The sequence below is a fragment of the Zeugodacus cucurbitae genome, chromosome 4 (genome assembly GCF_028554725.1).
Source record: "Zeugodacus cucurbitae isolate PBARC_wt_2022May chromosome 4, idZeuCucr1.2, whole genome shotgun sequence".
Classification (NCBI taxonomy): Eukaryota; Metazoa; Arthropoda; class Insecta; order Diptera; family Tephritidae; genus Zeugodacus; species Zeugodacus cucurbitae.
Window position 1 is genome coordinate 60,377,312 of NC_071669.1, and position 19,289 is coordinate 60,396,600.

General features: G+C 34.5%; 3 protein-coding genes across 10 annotated transcripts in view; 1 reads left to right on the forward strand and 2 right to left on the reverse strand.

Moving 5' to 3' along the window:
• Nucleotides 1-19,289, forward strand: part of LOC105220763 (uncharacterized) — a 254,578-nt gene that overhangs the window by 44,793 nt on the left and 190,496 nt on the right. The window lies entirely within an intron of this gene.
• LOC105220771 (glycine cleavage system H protein, mitochondrial) lies at nucleotides 3,566-4,906 on the reverse strand. Its single transcript, XM_011197263.3, has 3 exons — nucleotides 4,475-4,906; nucleotides 3,980-4,255; nucleotides 3,566-3,915 (listed from the first exon to the last, which is right to left on the reverse strand). Exons 1-3 carry the CDS (start codon nucleotides 4,605-4,607, stop codon nucleotides 3,818-3,820), a joined length of 507 nt encoding a protein of 168 aa, XP_011195565.2. The 5' UTR covers nucleotides 4,608-4,906; the 3' UTR covers nucleotides 3,566-3,817.
• Nucleotides 7,152-19,098, reverse strand: LOC105220769 (uncharacterized). Of its 2 annotated transcripts, none has more exons than XM_011197261.3 (6): nucleotides 18,873-19,098; nucleotides 18,366-18,532; nucleotides 12,704-12,986; nucleotides 12,303-12,634; nucleotides 9,134-9,222; nucleotides 7,152-7,949 (listed from the first exon to the last, which is right to left on the reverse strand). In XM_011197261.3, exons 2-6 carry the CDS (start codon nucleotides 18,462-18,464, stop codon nucleotides 7,595-7,597), a joined length of 1,158 nt encoding a protein of 385 aa, XP_011195563.1. In that variant the 5' UTR covers nucleotides 18,465-18,532; nucleotides 18,873-19,098; the 3' UTR covers nucleotides 7,152-7,594. The 2 variants fall into 2 exon arrangements, with proteins under 2 accessions (XP_011195563.1, XP_028901882.1); XM_029046049.2 differs by having other exon boundaries at nucleotides 18,366-18,706.

Sequence of the window (19,289 nt, forward strand, 5' to 3'; positions counted from 1 at the left end):
GTTCAGACAAATTCGAACTTTGAACAGGCACACGCGCTATGTTTTTTACTTTCCTCATTTGACTCTATAAACATGTATGCATTTGACCTGCAACTGACTTGCTAATTATTTTTGAAAATTTCATTGGCGATTAGATTCGTACAAACAAGCTCTAAACATATTTTTTCAATTTCTATTAAATCTAATTTCTGATAAGAAAAAACATCTCGTCAGCTCAGCTTATTGTCTGCTGCTGTTCGCCGCGCTTTGCAACAACCATCACCTGATTCTTCGAATATCGACTCGTAGACATGCCAAATCATTGGCTTATCGCTGCCGCACACGCGACTCTCAAATGCTCAGTGTGTTAATATTTATTTCAATTGATCATTGCATATTGAATTTGAATGAGCTAAGATGTCTGAGATTAATACATATTGACACAGTTTACTTTTATATACATACATATATATATATAGAAATTATATTTATAATAGAGCCTATAGTTATGCTAAATATGTGTAATCGAATGTGTTATGTATTTAATCCTTGTGTGGCTTACTATGTAGGGTCAAAATTTAAGTTTGACAATTTTAAATGTACCGTTATATGAGTCTAAGGTCTTTAGTATTTTAATTTTAACCGTTACTTACAATCTTTAAAATATATTTATAATAAAGATTATCGGAATAATCGATCATTATTTAATGGTCTCAGGCTTTGAGTCAGTACATCTCTAAATTTCATATATGTTTTTCATACAATTTTACAATTTTAAAGAATAATTGAAATTTTCATTCAGACGTCATTTCCATTGACCCCTCGGAAAAATGGTGTGCCCATAACTCCTGACAGGATCCTCTAAAATGAAAAAAAAACAATAAGTGTTTTAGTTAAGACCATAAATTCATGCTTGAACGAAGTAAAAATTGGAATTTTGGCAGACATTTTTCCAAAAAAATACAAATTTCAGTCAAAAATGCTTGACATTTTGTTTTTTAAATAGTTGTAATTGAAAAAAAAACCTTCGACCAAACACGAGTAAATTATATCTCGAACACCTGTGCAAAATTTCATCAAGATTGGTTGAGTATTTTTCGAGAACATCTGACAACCGACTTTCAAAACACGGTTCCGAGAAAAACACGTTTAAAATTTTGAGTTTTTGAACAATAATATTTGACTTGAAACGCACACCTTCCAAAGGCTGTATCTCCGAAAATATTATTCGGATCGCAAATTTAGGATAATATTCTTGAGATGTTGTAGAAATAAAAAAAAGAAAAAGTCAACAATTTTTTGAACCCATGAAACCCATGTAAATTCTTAAGGGGTTCGGTTGGTTTCAGAGACTAAAAACAAGGGCATTTTTACCCTTATAAAAGCAATAAACAAAAATATTTCTATAGCACATGGATAAATCGCATAATTTGAACAAAATCGCTTCATAACTTTTCGATAAATCGTGTCCACCGACTTTAAAAATTGAATTTTGAGGTACATTTTCAAAGTTTTACATTCAAACTGACGTGACCTGATGGGCGGAACTTCCAAAGGGTATATCTCTTAGAATATTACTCGGAATGATTTGACATTTTTGGATAATATTTTAAAAATATTTCACTGTTGAATATTTCACTCCTTAATAGCCCCACTCTTAGTCAAAACCGACCTTTTTATGTTAGATTGTTTTGTAGTTTTTTTCGGTCATATAAATATACCAGTTATTTAACATTAGTTAATACTATTAGTAAAAAATATTAAATTTCTTATTACAATCATACATTTAGTGAAATTATTCCAACTCCATACAGAATACATTTTATTTAATCTTTCATCTCAAAACTTTTAAATTTACCCCTCACAAATCTGTGCTTAGCTAGGTTTCTTCAAACTTTCGCTGCTTTACTGTTAAAATATTCACTGTTACTTTGATAACAGAACCCTACATGTTACTGTAGACTGTATAGATAACACAGGTCCACAAAAAAAAAAATCAATGAAAGGTTCCTTTGACCAAATATGGTGTATTAAGTCCGTTTTGCTCCATCACGTCAGGATTTTTTCCTAACCTCAAAATACATGTCGGATTTTACATTAACAGAAAAAAAATTAAAAATTATAACGGATTTACCTTAATTTAGGGATCGAGGGGTTTTTAGGGTCGCTGATCACTTATTTAAAGTCAGATTTTCAAAATACAAAATAGAAAATCCAATATGGTTTTTTACAAAACTTAGTATCTGTGAGTTTTTGAGCTCGGTAACTATGATTTTGAAATCAGATTTTCAAAAGCAATTGCTAATATTAGTTCAGGACTTCCTTTATATTACAATTACCTGCATTCAGCTATATACCCAGATCATTGGAGAAGCAAACGTTAGTTTCTTACGTTTCTTCAGTTGCAATGAACATCTCAGGCATATCTCTTTTGGAGTCCAATCATTGACGATGTCACTAGTTTCTATGCTGAAAACTTTCGTATAGCTAGATTTTAGTGTATCTGTAAATTTTTTTTCGGATCTTATAACGTATTCTCCACAAACGACACAGAAATTGTCTTTCATTTTGCAAAATATTTTTCTTGTAGCATTATACTAATCAAAGTCCAAGTCACCCACCAATGTAGAACTGCGGTTGCGTGATGACGACGCCTGCGTGCCCGCTTTCTTACCCTGTCCAGCCGCCGATACTGGGGTTCCGACTCCCTGCATCGTACTTATTTTTCGTGCCTATCATGACGGCGTAAAGGTGAGTCTAAAATGGGATAGGGTCACGTACAAGGGTCAACTAAACCAATTGCAGACTCACCTTAAGCAACGTGATCCAGGGACTTTGCCGCATCACGGAACAACTCCGTTGCCCGCCGTCACCACGTGGAGGTGCCCTGGATGCAGGCACACGATATAATTTGTGGGCAGCGGCCCTTAAAACTTCTAGATATATACTAAGTTTTGTGAACATTAAAGAAATTTTTAAACATCCGACAGCCATATTGGATCCGCCATTTTGTATTTTGAAAATTTGTCTTTAATTTCGTAATCTGGGACCCCTCAAAACCCCTCTATCCCAAAATTAAGCTAAATCCGTTAATATTTTTAAATTTTTTTCTGTCAAGTAAAATCCGACATGTATTTTGAGGATGTATTTTGACGTGATGGAGCAAAACGAACTTCAGATTCGGTTTCAGCGGCCCAAAATACATGTGATACACCATGTTTGGTCAAAGGAACCTTTCATCGATTTTTTTTTTTTTTTTGTGGACCTGTGTAGTTTAATTTATAGACTTTATAGATAATTGTTCACAGATAATATACTTCTATAATATATATACTAATTCTAAAAAGGCGTCGCAACTAACAATAGAATTTTTTTTTCGCATGACTATTAAACTTTCATTACACTCAAAACAACAAAAAGTTTACACTTGAAATGATAACAATTGAAAAATATATATCAATTTTCCTTTATGGTTTATAAATAAACCATTGCGAACACATTTCGGCAATAAACTAATCTTAATGAGACTGGCACATGTATGAATGCTCAATGCCGCAGTTGTTAACCAATACATTTAAAGCCAGGCTTATCAAATTTTCACTTATTTTTATTCAATTCCACCCGCCAAAAATACATAAATGCTTGCGTTAAAATAAATGTGATTTTAGGCGTACAGCAACCAATACATAAACTAAAGCTACAACTAAATATATTACAAGATGTATTCATATAAATTACATGCAAGTTGAGTAAAACCCCGCTTAACCGTTCAACATGAAAAAAATATGTTTCGCATTTGTTAAGGCAATTAGCTGGCTTGAAACACCACGTGGTAACACTAATGTTCAGCAGCTTTAAGGAACTCTTTGTACTGTTCCTTGCTCATCAGCTTCTCAATTTCGGCAGGATTACTCACAGTCAGCTTGAAGAGCCAACCTGATTGAAAAAAAACACATTTATTTATTTGCTTACATATAAAAGAGATTTCAAAAATATTTACCTTTTTCGTAGCAGCTGCTGTTGATTAAACCGGGTGTCTCCTCAACTTCGCCATTCTTCTCGGTTACTTTGCCACTCACAGGGGAGTACACTTCACTGGCTGCCTTCACACTCTCCAAAGCGCCGCATTCATCGCTCTGCTGCAGTGCTGTGCCGGGATCTGGTAGCTGCGCAAAGACGACATCACCCAGAGCATCTTGTGCATACTCTGAAATGCCCACAGTTGCTGTTGTGCCCTCCACAGACACCCATTCGTGTTTTTCTGTGTAACGACGTTCTAATAATGAAGAATTTTTTTTAGAATATTTTATTTTATTATTTCATATTTAAAATCAAATTGTAATTCATACTGGCAGCACCACAACCTTATCGTATCTAAACAAGAACAGTTTGAGTGCCACTGCACAGAACAGCTGTTTGTTCTATTATCAGTAATACGGTTGCAGAAAAGGTTGCATAAATTAAAATTTATAAAACAAATTTTACACTTTCTCACCTGCCAACAGCAAACTGCTCACATTAAATGCACGCCAATGCTGACATTGTGGTGTGGGCGTAGTACGCAAGGTCTTTGTAGCCACTTTGCTAAGCTGCAGGCCGAAACGTGCGATTCTTGTAATTGAAGCCATTCTTTAAATGTTGTATTGGATGCTGGTTCACCAAGTTGAATAGCCGGTACTACCGTTCTTGTACGTCCGGTACGCTTCACGTCCACTATTAGAATGGTCGATTTTTGCTGATGCCAACGGGGGTTATCTCCAAATTATTGAATCAAATATTTTGCGGCAACCTCGTGAACGTCTCGTCGATGGCAAAGGTTATCAGTGTATCTCTCAATATTACGATTATAGCTTATAGAAAACAAAATAAAATCGCTACGAAAGTACAAGTTGTACCACCAGTGAAGCAATTAGGTAAAGCCTACAATCAGCGAGAACTGTCAGAAATCTAAAAATATACAAAGCGTTGCCAGTGGGATGATTTTTTCTTTTATTTTTTTATTTTATTTGAAAAAAAATATATATATTTTTGGGTTTTAAAAAAGTTATGAATGCTTATAAGATTTTAATTTTTTTAATTTTTTTTATTACTAAGACGGAAAAGTTGGCTTTCTTTATGGGATTTAGTTACTTGAAAGCTATAATTTATTTTTTAGGCTTGTGTTAATATTATTTTATGTCTTATTGTATTATAATGCTAAAACTGGACTTCGGACTTGCCTTTTGTGCATATTGTAAAAATTTTTTAACGCTACCGTTCATAATTCAATGACCAGCAACTGTTTAGCATTTATATTTAAATATATATTTATACATTTATTCGTATTATATAAATATGTATTTTAAACTAAATAACCTCTATAAGCAGTGTTGCTAAATATGAATGTCCGTACCGAAACTGATAATGGGTCTCAGCTCAGCAGGGGGCCCAGCATTAATAAACATGTCCACCTTATCAGCACGTCTATTTGTTATTTACTACGAAATAAAATCAGCAACAGTGGAAATTTAAAACTGCACTTGTTTACAGAGCTATAAATACCCAATACACAATCAATTAATATGCAGATGTCTGAAATTTTGTTTAAAAATAATATTGAAAATCTGTAACCACGATTTTTTTTACACTTTGGAAAATTATCTTAAATTTCCTTTTGCTGTTATTCTTTTCAACTGAAGTTTGCTTTACTTTACATATATTAATCATTTTCGAACAGACAAGACTACATAGAATTTTAGGGTAGACTACTTTGATTTCCGGTTCCTTCCATTCCCAAATCCATTTGGGTATTACAGAGAGCTTATAAGGGTCTGATGTTTCAATTTTGTTATCCATTTCCCTAACATATTTTGCATAGAAGTAGATCCATCTCCAGCTATCGTATTTCAATAACTCAATTGGAATTTCTGAAACACTATATATTTAGTGAAAGTAACCTTTTCGAGTCAAATTCTAAAGAATTACGTTTCAAACCAGGCTTATTTCTATGTTCGACTTCTTTAACATATTTCATATCTAAAACCCATTTTTAGATTTCTGGATTTTGGACTAACCTTCGACATATTGTTAGAGCAAACCTCTCGGGCAAAATCTTCTATAAGAGCGTAAACTGCGATATAGTTACTCACAATACTGAAATATAGAATGATGGAACCAAAATTTTGTAACAAAAACCTTTCCTATCCTTCGCCATAGATTCAACTAGAGCTTTACAGACTGAATTTAGTATTGATTACCAAACCTCTTTAACATAATTCCTCCGTATTTCATGGTTTAATGTGTTCCAATTATTCCTTTACAATCTCCCACACGTTTTCTATAGGACTTAAAACCGGAGATTGCGCCTTCCAAGTTATAACAGTTATCCTTTATCCTGTAACCAAGTCTGACCACACCCGAGGTATGCTTTGGGTTTTTGTCAAGCTGGAACTATCAAACTAAAGGCTTGTTCCATTTAGCATAAGGAATCATTACATCTTCTAAAATTCTAAGGCAGTGATAACGGCCCATTATTTCCTGAAACCAAAATAGCGGTCCGACTCCGTACCAAGAGAAATATCATAATATACCACTTCCATGTTTCAAAATCAGAATTATTCCAATCTTTTGCATCGCTATCTACCATATTTATTTTAGATTCATTGGACCACAGGATCTTGCGCCATTTTTTTTTACATTTTCTTCACCGGTCCAATTGATATGCGCTGAAGCTAAAGCAATCAGATTGTTCCGCTGTCTTTTTGTCAACGTTGAAACTTTCCGAGACAACCTTCCGAAGAGATTTTTTTCCGTAAGGCGACGCGCAACAGTTATCTAAGAAATTTCTATACCCAATTCTCTTTGGATAGCTGCAGAGGACTGGAAAGGATTGCGATTTGACAAAATCTCTATGTAAATATCATCCTGAGACGTCGTTTTGTAATCTTCGACTTATTCTAGATCGAATATTCTCTAGTTTCGAGAAGTCAAAGAAAAAGAGTGGTAGTAGTAATCGAGAGCCAGATCCGTAGTCCTCTAGATCAAGTCCTTGTAGATCAAAACCACGCTTCCTATTTGTTTTTGATAAAATTGGTTCAGTGAGGGACCTGAAGAGATCTTCATAAAAAAGTAATCCAAAAGCATTCATATACTTTATACCCATTATAACTACCATGTGTTCAATTGTCGAAATATTTTGTTTTTGTCTTTTAAGTATTTACAATAGCGTATATTTATTATTTACAATTGAATAAATAAAAATATACAATTAAATACATTCTAAAAATAAGTACATTGTTGCGTTTTGTTTGTATTTATATATATATATATATGTATCTATATAAGTTAAGCTATGATTTGCTGAGGAAAAACAAGTGAATTTAAAAACAAAAGTGTTTGAGGGAGCTAATACCGGATCGATGATATGTAAAAGCTGAGTCAGAATTAGAGAGCGAAATGCAATGGCGGCGTTCTACTTTAAACGAACGCTGAGCAGCACTCTATAAACATATTTATGGTAAATTGCTATAACGGAATGAAGCTAATGGATGGCACTTAATTTAAGCTAATTTAAAATTAACGCAATGAAGAGATATGCAGTTACTTCGAGCTTACGTCATTTGCAACCCACACTTCCTCATTGGTAACGTTGATTGCGTATTATACCGTTAGCGGAGCGCGACATTGGTGGTGTGTAGTCCGGTACCGGATAGGGTGATATGACATCCGGTGTTGTTGCTGTTTCCTTTATTGAAACTTGTTTGACGAAATTATTGTTGTTGTTGTTATTTAGTGCAATATTATTGTTATTGTTGCTAAAACGTTGTGGTGGATACTGTTGGAAAGCGTCCACATTACGGAAGCGCGGTCCCTGCGACATAATATCGGTAGACATGCGTGCGGCACGCGCCAGCGCATCCTGATTCAGTTCGACGGTGACCACAGAACGACTGTCCGGCACAAAGGCGTCATTCGTGTATATTTTGGTTGTGCTGTTTTGGGGAAAAAATATATAAGAAATCAGGGTATTATAGAGATAGAAATTATATGTTATTGTTTGAAGTTTTACGGATTCTACTATATAGAAAGTTGTCTTGAAAGCACTTTTAAATCTTTAAATTATATTTACTATAAAAAATTCTACTAACAGCCTTTTCTGGTCTAGAGACCAATGCCCAGGTACCACCCAACGGTACTGTATAGAATTGGCATATGCAGTTAACCCTTAAATAGACTTTATAACTGTAACGAATTATAATAGAGCTTTTTATGTATTAGAAATAAAATAAACCCCAAATATAATGTAAAATTTGATCAATCAAACCAAAAAATTAATATATTCCCATCTAATCAGAACATCCAGTATTGGGGGTTAGGTTCAGAGGCTGGTCGGCGGACTCTTCCTCACTCACTTGGACAGCTAAAGGAACTAGTCGATTTTGATGCCAAAATATCCTAGAGTATGATTAGTATTAGGTCGCAAAAGAAGACCGTTATACATATATCGCCGAAGCGCTTTGACCCTATCACAAACTTTATGAGGCGGCTAGAGTTCATTTCGGCCAGTTCGATTGGTTCGCCCAAGGTATAGCTGCCGAGATGTCGCTCTACTATCGAAGTGGTTACTCACCTCCCTTCGAAACAATTCATCTAACAGTACCTTAATTGCAGACACCTCTGCTTAGATGATATTACAATGGTCTGGTAACCTGAAACAAAGTTTGATGAAAAGTCACCCTTACAGAAGACTTCCCTCCAACCTTCCCCCAATATTCGACCGTGAATAAGCGAACCGGAAGATTGGGCGCCACGGCACAATGGTCGATTTTTTCAGTCGAAGTTGAACAGGATTTGCGAATGTGCCAGCTTCGAAACCCCTCATAAATCCAGCCTCCCTGAGTCTAATAGTAGCTTTTGCTGCAAAGAAAAGTTTGGGATGCAAACAGATCTCTACAAATATTTTGTGGGGTTAATATTGACACAAATGTCCAAGACCTGTATAACCAGTGCTTGACCCTAGAGACATCTATTGGAAAACGGCTGAAACTAAGTTGTAGACCTAATAAAATCCGATTGGCAAAAGTATTCAGATGTTGAATTGACTGTTCTCTCATAAATTATTCAAAATTAATTTGAGATAAGATTTATAATTTCAAAGTAATGAAAAAATACTTACATATCTTCTTCGTAGGCCTTAATCGGCGGTCGGTTAGAAATGATGTCATCTGAGTCCTTATCTGTCATGGGTGGCATGAATAAAGTATCCTGTGTATGTAAAAAATAAAAATATTAAAAAAAAAATCAGGTATAATTCTAGATACATAAAAGAAAAGGAGAAGTGGAATACAACAATATTGGTAATTTCTTAGACCAATTACAAATTATATCGGTAAACAAAAAAAGATAATGGTGATTTTATAGATAATGAATAAGAATTTATCGCTAATTAATTTTGTTAAAGCTCATAATCTTAAAAGTCTTCGCAAAAAAAAAACGAGTGTGCGACGTAAATGATAAAATTTGGGAGCATATTGTTCGCATTTATATATAATTTTGAATTTTATAGATATACAGTTATATAAACATATGTACATATATGTTATCGAGTGTCTATGAGTAATGCAAATATTTATTGTAGACCAACTTTTTTATATCGAAATATTGTTGTATTTCACTCTTATAAGTACAGAGACATAGCCTTTTTATTATTAATTACCAAAATACATATTTACTTTTCTAAATACATATGTACATTTTCGCTATTGAGGCTTTAAAACAATCGCAATTTCGTTACGAAATCAACTTGTGAAGCGTTATAAATTAATGTTCGGATTTTTTGTTGCTTAAAGTAACTATATAGAGGTCTATTAAGTTCTATCTATCTATTAAATTATTACTATCTATTAAATTTTGATGATAGAATTAAATAAACAAAGGTTTTAGTTAGTATTATCAATCTTATAAATAATACCAATTCAGTTCTCTTTTCAAACAAACACTCTTTCTCTTTAAGCTGATTTACGATGATGTTAGTCACATTTTCTCGATATAAGATCACCAGAATCACCTTTAACAGATACCAGCTCTAAAAATCTTTCTCTATTTTTCTCTCTCCCAAAAGGTCTAGAAAAGTACAAACAAGTAGTATTTTTTTCCAATTTTACTTTATTGCTTCTAAGCTTCTAGATAATGTGTAATTAGTTTATATTGTCAGCAACCCATAAGGTTTGTGAGAACTTTCTAGATTTGAAAGCCTTATAGCCTTCTCACACTCCCAAATTAGTTGATCAATTAAAATTTTGATTGAGAAACCAGTTTTTGTACTTCTTAGCCTTTTCACACAGGAGCTAATTGCTAATCAATTAACCGGTCTCTGTTCGATTAAAATGCTAATTTAGATCGATTTACCATACAAAATAAAAATCTACATTAATTATACCCTGAACAGGGTATATTAAGTTTGTCACGAAGTTTGTAACACCCAGAAGGAAGCGTCGGAGGCCCTATAAAGTATATATATAAATGATCAGTATGTTGAACTGAGTCGATTTAGCCATGTGCGTCTGTCTGTCTGTATATATAAAGGGTGATTTTTTAAGAGCTTGATAACTTTTTAAAAAAAAAAACGCATAAAATTTGCAAAATCTCATCGGTTCTTTATTTGAAACGTTAGATTGGTTCATGACATTTACTTTTTGAAGATAATTTCATTTAAATGTTGACCGCGGCTGCGTCTTAGGTGGTCCATTCGGAAAGTCCAATTTTGGGCAACTTTTTCGAGCATTTCGGCCGGAATAGCCCGAATTTCTTCGGAAATGTTGTCTTCCAAAGCTGGAATAGTTGCTGGCTTATTTCTGTAGACTTTAGACTTGACGTAGCCCCACAAAAAATAGTCTAAAGGCGTTAAATCACATGATCTTGGTGGCCAACTTACGGGTCCATTTCTTGAGATGAATTGTTCTCCGAAGTTTTCCCTCAAAATGGCCATAGAATCGCGAGCTGTGTGGCATGTAGCGCCATCTTGTTGAAACCACATGTCAACCAAGTTCAGTTCTTCCATTTTTGGCAACAAAAAGTTTGTTAGCATCGAACGATAGCGATCGCCATTCACCGTAACGTTGCGTCCAACAGCATCTTTGAAAAAATACGGTCCAATGATTCCACCAGCGTACAAACCACACCAAACAGTGCATTTTTCGGGATGCATGGGCAGTTCTTGAACGGCTTCTGGTTGCTCTTCACCCCAAATGCGGCAATTTTGCTTATTTACGTAGCCATTCAACCAGAAATGAGCCTCATCGCTGAACAAAATTTGTCGATAAAAACATTTCGAACCGAACACTGATTTTGGTAATAAAATTCAATGATTTGCTCGTTAGTAAGTCTATTCATGATGAAATGTCAAAGCATACTGAGCATCTTTCTCTTTGACACCATGTCTGAAATCCCACGTGATCTGTCAAATACTAATGCATGAAAATCCTAACCTCAAAAAAATCACCCTATACGAACTAGTCCTTCAGTTTTTAAGATATGGTTTTGAAGATGCAGATGTTATTTACTCTTCAAGAAGCTGCTTATTTGTCGGAACTGTCGATATCGGACCACTATATCATATAGCTGGCATACAAACTGAACGATCGGAATCAAGGGTTTGTATCGAAAACTTCCGCATTTTACTACATATCCTCACGAAATTTGGTGAGAGTTATTGCTCATAGAAATAATTTAATCTCCGAAAAAATTGTTCAGATCGGTTCACCATAGCATATAGCTGCCATACAAACCGAAAATTTTCGCATTTGACGTGGTATCTTCACGAAATTTGACATGGATTACTGTTTAAGGTAATAATATAATCTCCGAAGAAATTATTTAGATCGGTTAACTATATAACCTTAATGTTTCTAGCTAACAACCGGCTAAAAAAGAATTAGTAAAATGTTTTCTTTTTTTTACTTACGTTTTCTTACGTCTTTAGATTTGCTTAAACACATAGTTACTAAAAGAAATGCACCTGTGAAGGGTATATTAGCTTCGGTACAGCCGAAGTTAACGTTTTTTCTTGTTTTTAATTGAATTTTAATCGACTTGAAAATGAAATCTAACTCAGCGACAAAGACCGTATTTGTTCATATATACGTTCTTTGTCTGGGAGTTGTTGTACACGCTAAACGACGGTAGAATTGTCCTCAATAGACTTGCATAATTAAATACTTGAAATAGCCTCAACATTTACAAGAGCGTAGGGCTCAAATATAGTGATATTTTATAGCAAATTATTTCACCAGCAATATCGTAAATAATAATCAGGGTATTAAAAAAATATCATATATTATACTCACATTGGTGTCCTTATCGTAGGCAATTTCAATGACAAGTTTTAGCAGATAACACATTAGACCGACATTGATCAGCCACAAAACGAAGCCCTTGAATGAGATGATCATCAAAGAAATCGCTGCTACTCCACCAGCGACCAATTGCGCTGCCTGTGGTTCGATTGCGCCCGCATTCATGCTGGACAAATTGTAATTGTAAGCAGCGCTATTGAAATTGCCGTAATCAATGCCAAATATAATGCCCAACGCCAAGTCCATCAGATTTATGCACAATATCGTCACGATCCAGCTGTAAATGGCGGCGCTGGTGTGGGTAATGTTGTCCTTTCTCACCACTAAATGGGAAAAATATTATAAAAATATTTTATTATTATCAATACAACACGGAAAACTATGCAACTCACATGCCAACAACAGCAACGATGTGATGAACCAGCAAAACGCCACCGCTAGATACACGCAATTCCAAATGAGTATATCCTCTGGCGAGAGCACTGTTTGCACCGATTCCAACATTGTATGATCGAATTGCTGATAGTCGGCGGGAATGCAACCGCCTTTAAAGTAAAGCGTGTAGAAGGCGTATTGCATCAGAGAACCATAGGTGAATAGTGAATTAATAGGCATATTGCAGGTGTATGCGATAATGCCGACTATGGTGAGACCCATCCATATCAGCGACTGAAGCTGTTTGAGATTAAGAAAAAAATATGATTAAATAAAATATACTTTTTTGTAATTAGATAAATATACTAGATAAATTGAAAAACTGGTGGGTCTTCAGATTTAGGAACCTATTAATATTCCCTCGTACATATTCTCAAACTTTTATCTGAAAAATAAGGGTGCTAACCATTTTTGGAGATTTGTGAGGTTAGAGAAAGCTACTCATTAAAAGGAATTGCTCGAGGTATAACTCCGAATTTTCGGGAGGACTTCTAATCATAATCTATATTTTAGATTATCAAGACAATGCCTTCGACATTTTATTGGAACTCTGATTTTTATAATAAATTTTAATTTTTAACTCTAATATTTTTTAATTCTTCAAAGTTTTAAGAATAGGCTGGTAGGGTTCTCTTTCACTCGCAGAAAATGCAAAAAACCCTTAAATTCCAAAATTGTAATATTAAAATTATGGAGTCATAGTTGAACTTTAAAAATGTCTGAAAAGAATTACTTGACGAAATTATTCTTTAAGAGATTCTGATTCCCAAACGTTCATGAACTCTGATAGCATCGACTTCTCTGTAGCCAATGGCTCTTAGTTTTTCTTTTAATGTCCTCACTTGATAAGCTTTTGCTGTATCTCTGTTATGCGAAAATTGTAGTGCGATGAATTTCAGATCGTTATTGAATAAAACTAGTTTCTTTTAGCCTAACACTTTAGTCAGATCGTAAAACTATACATTTATTGGAGCACTTAAAAAAATAAATAGTCATTGTTCGAAAGTGAAATCTCTCCAAATGTACAAATAATAACCACTAAACATTTTATTCGACAGATTATGTCAAATTCGACAAGTGTACAGTTGTCAAAGATGTTAGGACAGATTATTGTTATAGTACATATATTTCAGCACGTGCCTCCATGTAGTTACCCAAAAAAAAAAATGCCCTGATTAGATAATACGAAAGTGTGGTAAACCTACAATCGGCATGTGAGCACACTAGACATGCGCGCTGTCATTGTTCGAGGCACTCTAAAAGTTCTAGATAGTACCACAGCTGATCTATGAGTACAACTTAACTCTTTATATACTATATGTTAGGAAATGACTAGCTTGGCAAAAATGAATGCATGTAATAATTGATTTACATATACACGAAGTACACGGGATATGTGTCTACGCCTATTAACTTGTTATGAATCATGTGCCCCATTGTCATTTTGGGTTTACAATTTGTTTATCTTTACTAATACCTTGACATATTTACAGTTATCATAATATAGAGCACTGATATTTAATATTATTTATTTACATTTTGTTTACATAATTCATGTTTACATTGTCATATAATAATATAAGAAAATAGGTCGAGAGACCTTAACCAAATCGGGTCAGATTTAGAGTTATATAGAGTTCTTCTTGCGTTCCCGTTCTGCAATTGGCCAGAACTTCGTCCTCTCCACATTTATCTTTATGAAAATGGTATAAATATTTCGACATATTTTCGAAGCTAGAGCAGTTTTAGTGGCCGAGCGTCGAGCAGGTGCGAATGCTCAGGCAGACCTTTAAAGCGCGTTTTCTCGAGTTTTCATTTGAAACTAACAAGTGTTAGAAAACGGTGCCGGCGATAGCGAAAAGAATATATGTCCGATCGAAAAAAATCAAACTGATCTAGCTTCAGTATTAAATTATCTTCTATTTGAACTAAAAAAGTTGGACAAAAGTATTATTTAAACTACTTGTTTTGAAACTTAAAGGGAATTTTTTTTTCAAACTTCGAAAAAATTTGGAATTTTATAACTTCTTCGGTATTTTTTAGTTCATAAAGAAAAGAAACTTATAAAAATTAAAAAAAAATGTGTTCGACTGTTTCAGATGCATCGCACGACCTCCATCACCGGCACCGATTTACAAGTGCAGACTCCAGGCGCTCCAGAAAAATACTTACAACTTTGAAAAAATTTCAATATTTTTTAATAATAAATATTAAATTAAAATTCCGTTTACCGCAATCATTTCCTTACCTTTCAAAAAAAAACTCCTAAATAACTCTTTTTTCGGCTTCTAAAGCAGACTTACTGCCTTAATGTAGGAGAATGAATAAATTTATTTTTTTTTTTCAAAAACGAAAATTCCTGTTATTTTTTGAACATACATCGTATATATGATGAATATATCAATTTCTTTGAGTTAAATTGAGTCGGTTCAATCATCTTTTACAAGAGTACTTTGATATGATACTTATCAAAACTTTGACAGCAGCACCATCTACCGGGCAAATAAATTTTTCTGTAAATATATACAGTCAGCCATTATATACCTCAAAAACGTACGACAATGTCACAAAATAAATCGGGAATTTCACTTATAAGACTCATACTCGTTGAGTAATTGAACTCACATGCTCACTCATTGGATTTACTGGCAATCGCAACAACACCTATGACAGTTATTTATTTAGTAGATAATTTTCTTTTATTGTTTGTTGCAGTACTTGAAAGTTATCTAGCACATTTGCAAATGCATATGTATGCCTTTCTGCCTTTCGTCCCTGAGGCGAAGCTGGTGAATTGTCATTAAGCAAGTATTTTTATTAGCCATGAAATTTATTTATATGATTCATTATATTTACGCATAATTTCATTCGTGCCAAAATTAAATATTAACAATAGCGGTAACATATATATATACATGTACATACATATGTAAGTATGTATGTAGATATGTAGATATGTCTGTGGAATTAAGTTATCAGTGTAGCAATGCCAAAGTACATTTTCAAGCGCTGAGTTCATTTCCTTCACAACAAACTCTTCACAATTGTTAGGAACTAGTAGTGGCTTCTAGATTACTTAGTCATATTTTTGGCAAGCAGTAATTGCAGATTGCAGATATTTTTGCAATTTCATTTGAATGTGCAATAATTACTGATTTTTCAACTGATGTTGGTTTGAGAAATTATTTTAGACCAAAAAAAAAATAAAATTAAAAAAAAAAATTATCGGCGATAATTAATCATCAGATAAATGAAAAAAGTTCATGCTCACTGTTAAGTTTGAAGGTAAATCAATCAATATTTTTTCTAATTTGAATTTTGTCTTCACTGAAGTACTGAAGTATCAAGGCACTAGTGCAGTCGAATATTTCAGTGTCTTTTGAATGCAAAAATTTCTTTATTTTTTCGATTTTATTGGTAACTAGCAGACCACTCCGGCATCGCACGGGCTTAAACAAACATTTCAAAAGTTATAAGTTTTTACACAGTTATACACACTCTCCCAACCTTGGCGTGGGTTCATTTTAAAAAAGTAAAATGAGGAAAATTCGGACATGAAATTATTTTTATTTGCAATGAGCTAAAACTTGATTACGACCTCTGGTGTTTGATGTCCGTTGTCTTTCTCTCTGATTATGAAGGCGTTGGGAACGCTCAGAGTTCGACGCCCTACTGAAATTTTGAAATTTTATTCAGCAAGCAGCTGCGATCACTCGTTACTCGACTCTCTGGCACGCGATTGCGATGCAAAGAGAATGACTTGCAAGACGATTTTCAGTTTCAGATTAAGATTATCCATCACGGAGTCTTTTTGATGCCCTCACCTGGGAACTATTTCCAGAAAGTTGAGATTCTAGCAATAAATATAGCCTATGTTAATCGGGGTGAATGTAGCTTTCCAATGGTGAAGGACTTTTTGAAATCGGCACAATAGTTTTTGAGTTTATTCATTACAAACATACATACAAATCTTTCCACTTTATAGTAGTGGTATAGTTGAAATAAGGTGAATATTGCTCGAGATTATCTCGCCAAAAATAACTTCCATACAAATCAGTTTGTTTTATAATCACAGTGCGCCTATGTCATTGATTGGTAGCTTTTCAGAGTGTACAAGTGTATTATCTTGACAATTTAACACCGGCTGTTTAGGTTATAATTCTTTTTTAACTTAAGCCGATTATTTACGAGATTTTGTTGTGTTCACATTCTGATAATAAAAGGTTTTTCAATAAGAGCAAAACACAAGTAAAACTACATTCGTTGCCATTATGTATGGGACTCGATTTCTTTGCATGGCCACCACGGGCACGCTTGCGGAAGACCAGACGCTGAACCCAATTTTCGAAGGTTTTCAAACATAAATCTACCGATACTACTGCAATTTCACGTTCGATATTCGTACGAAGTTCATCAATCGTCGCTGGCTTGTTGGCATAGATCATAGACTTGACGTAACCCCACAGGAAATAGTCTAACGGCGTCAATCGCATGACCAATTGACTGGGCCATTTCGTGAGATAACACGTCCATCAAACTTCGTTTCAATAAATCTATTGATTCGCTTTGTGACTTGTTGCGCTGTTGGAATCACTTATTGTCCAAGTCCATATCATCCAATTCGGGCCAAAAATATTCTGTATTGAGCGGTAGTGATTCCCATTCACAGTAATGTACCGATCTTGATCATCACGGAAGAAGTACGACCCAATGACGCCGCCGGCCCATAAACCACATCAAACCATATTTTTTTCGGGATATAAGGGTGCCTCAAGGAGTACGTGTGCATTGCTGCCTTACCAATAACACATATTATTGTTATTGACGAAGCCATTCAGCCAGAAAAGAGCCTCATCTTAAAGTTGAGGCCACTGACTCCGAAATTCGGTAGTAAATTTAAATAATTTTGACTCTTTGTTGGATCGTATATCTTTCCATGATGAAATGGAAAAACTTACTGACAATAAATGTCAAAAGAGCGGGGGAAAATATGGCTCCGTTTGCTGTCCCTATCGGAAAAACCACTTGTTTCTATAATTTCGTAGCGGTTTGTTGCTCATGAAATAAAATTGAAGAAAGGACTAAAACTTACTCTTCAAAGGTAGAATAGATTCTAAGTTTCAAATTCACTAAAAAAGTTTTGGATTATCCAAATCCGTGAAATTTTAAAATTACCGTTATTTTTTGAACACACCACGTATGTATCATTAAATATGTAAAAAATATTTATTTTCCTTACATTTTAAATTTATTTATTTTGCTTCAAACTCTTAATTGCAATCACAGTATATCGAGAATTTGCATTTTTGTTCTTAAAAAATAATATAAATTTTTGGCGTTCCATGTTCGGGTAGGTTCTGTACTTCACTTCCGGATGAATATATGAACACATGCTTTTAATTTGAAGTACTACTAGTTGAAGTTTCCCCCGAAGTGAGTCAGAGCACCCACTCGAATTTGTATTTTTCATTTGACTCACTCTCATTGTATGTAAAACAATCTTTTTGAAGCTACATTTTAAAACCCCCTAAACTATTTCTTCAACTCCACAAAATTAAGTTGGATCTATCAGCTCTGAATTAATTCGATCTATTCACCGGCATCTACAGAAGTACTTACCAAACTGAGTATTGCCGCCCATAGCACAATCGTACGCAGACAGCCGAAATTTTTAATATGATTTCTATTGCCGTAACCGCCGTAGCCACCCGCCGCCATATTGCACCTGTTTGTCAGCACGAATTACAATTGACCAATATATCCCGGACAATACTGCTGCCGCAATCCTGTGTGAATATGTAGATTTATAAAGTTTGGTAATAACACGCGGAGCATAAAATTCAAATTATCGTGCGACAATTTATCAGGGGCAATATTAAAATTACGACACTTCACTCTTATTTTCGTTTCAAATTGCGTTCGTTAATACTAGTGGTGGTGGTGGTGGTGGTGAACTAAGTCTAAAGTGTGATAAAAAAAAATTCTAAAAAAATTTTAATAATAGTTTCGCAATCAGCACAGTGTTCGATTACGCGCGAATTGTGCTACTCTTTATGGTCTATGAAAATCACTCGGTATGTACTAGTACTATGTTTCCCCGATGCGACAATACTGTATTTATCATACCGCTTTTAGCACCCGCCTGCTTCCTGTGCACACGTACGCTTCTACTAAGCAACTAAGGTCGCGATATAAAATTAAGAAAAAAAATTCGTTAAAATAACAACAACAATGCGAGGGAGGAATTTATTTATTATAATGGTAAAGCGCGTTTTGTTGTACTTTTTCGTTGCGCGTTCGTTTTTGGACTGTTACGTGTGCGTCGCCTTTTTACGGGCCACAGCCAAAGCTGCTACACCTGTAGAATTCAACTGTGTGTGCTGGCAACTGCCAATGTGCTTTCGAAAAACAAAAAAAACACCAGCAATAATAATAATTAGCCAGAACCTAGAATAACGTTTATTGAGCGCCTCGCATGGGTGAGTGGGTGAGTGGGTGTGTGTGTGTAGATTGGGAGAGGCTCTCAAAGAAAGCAACAAATAC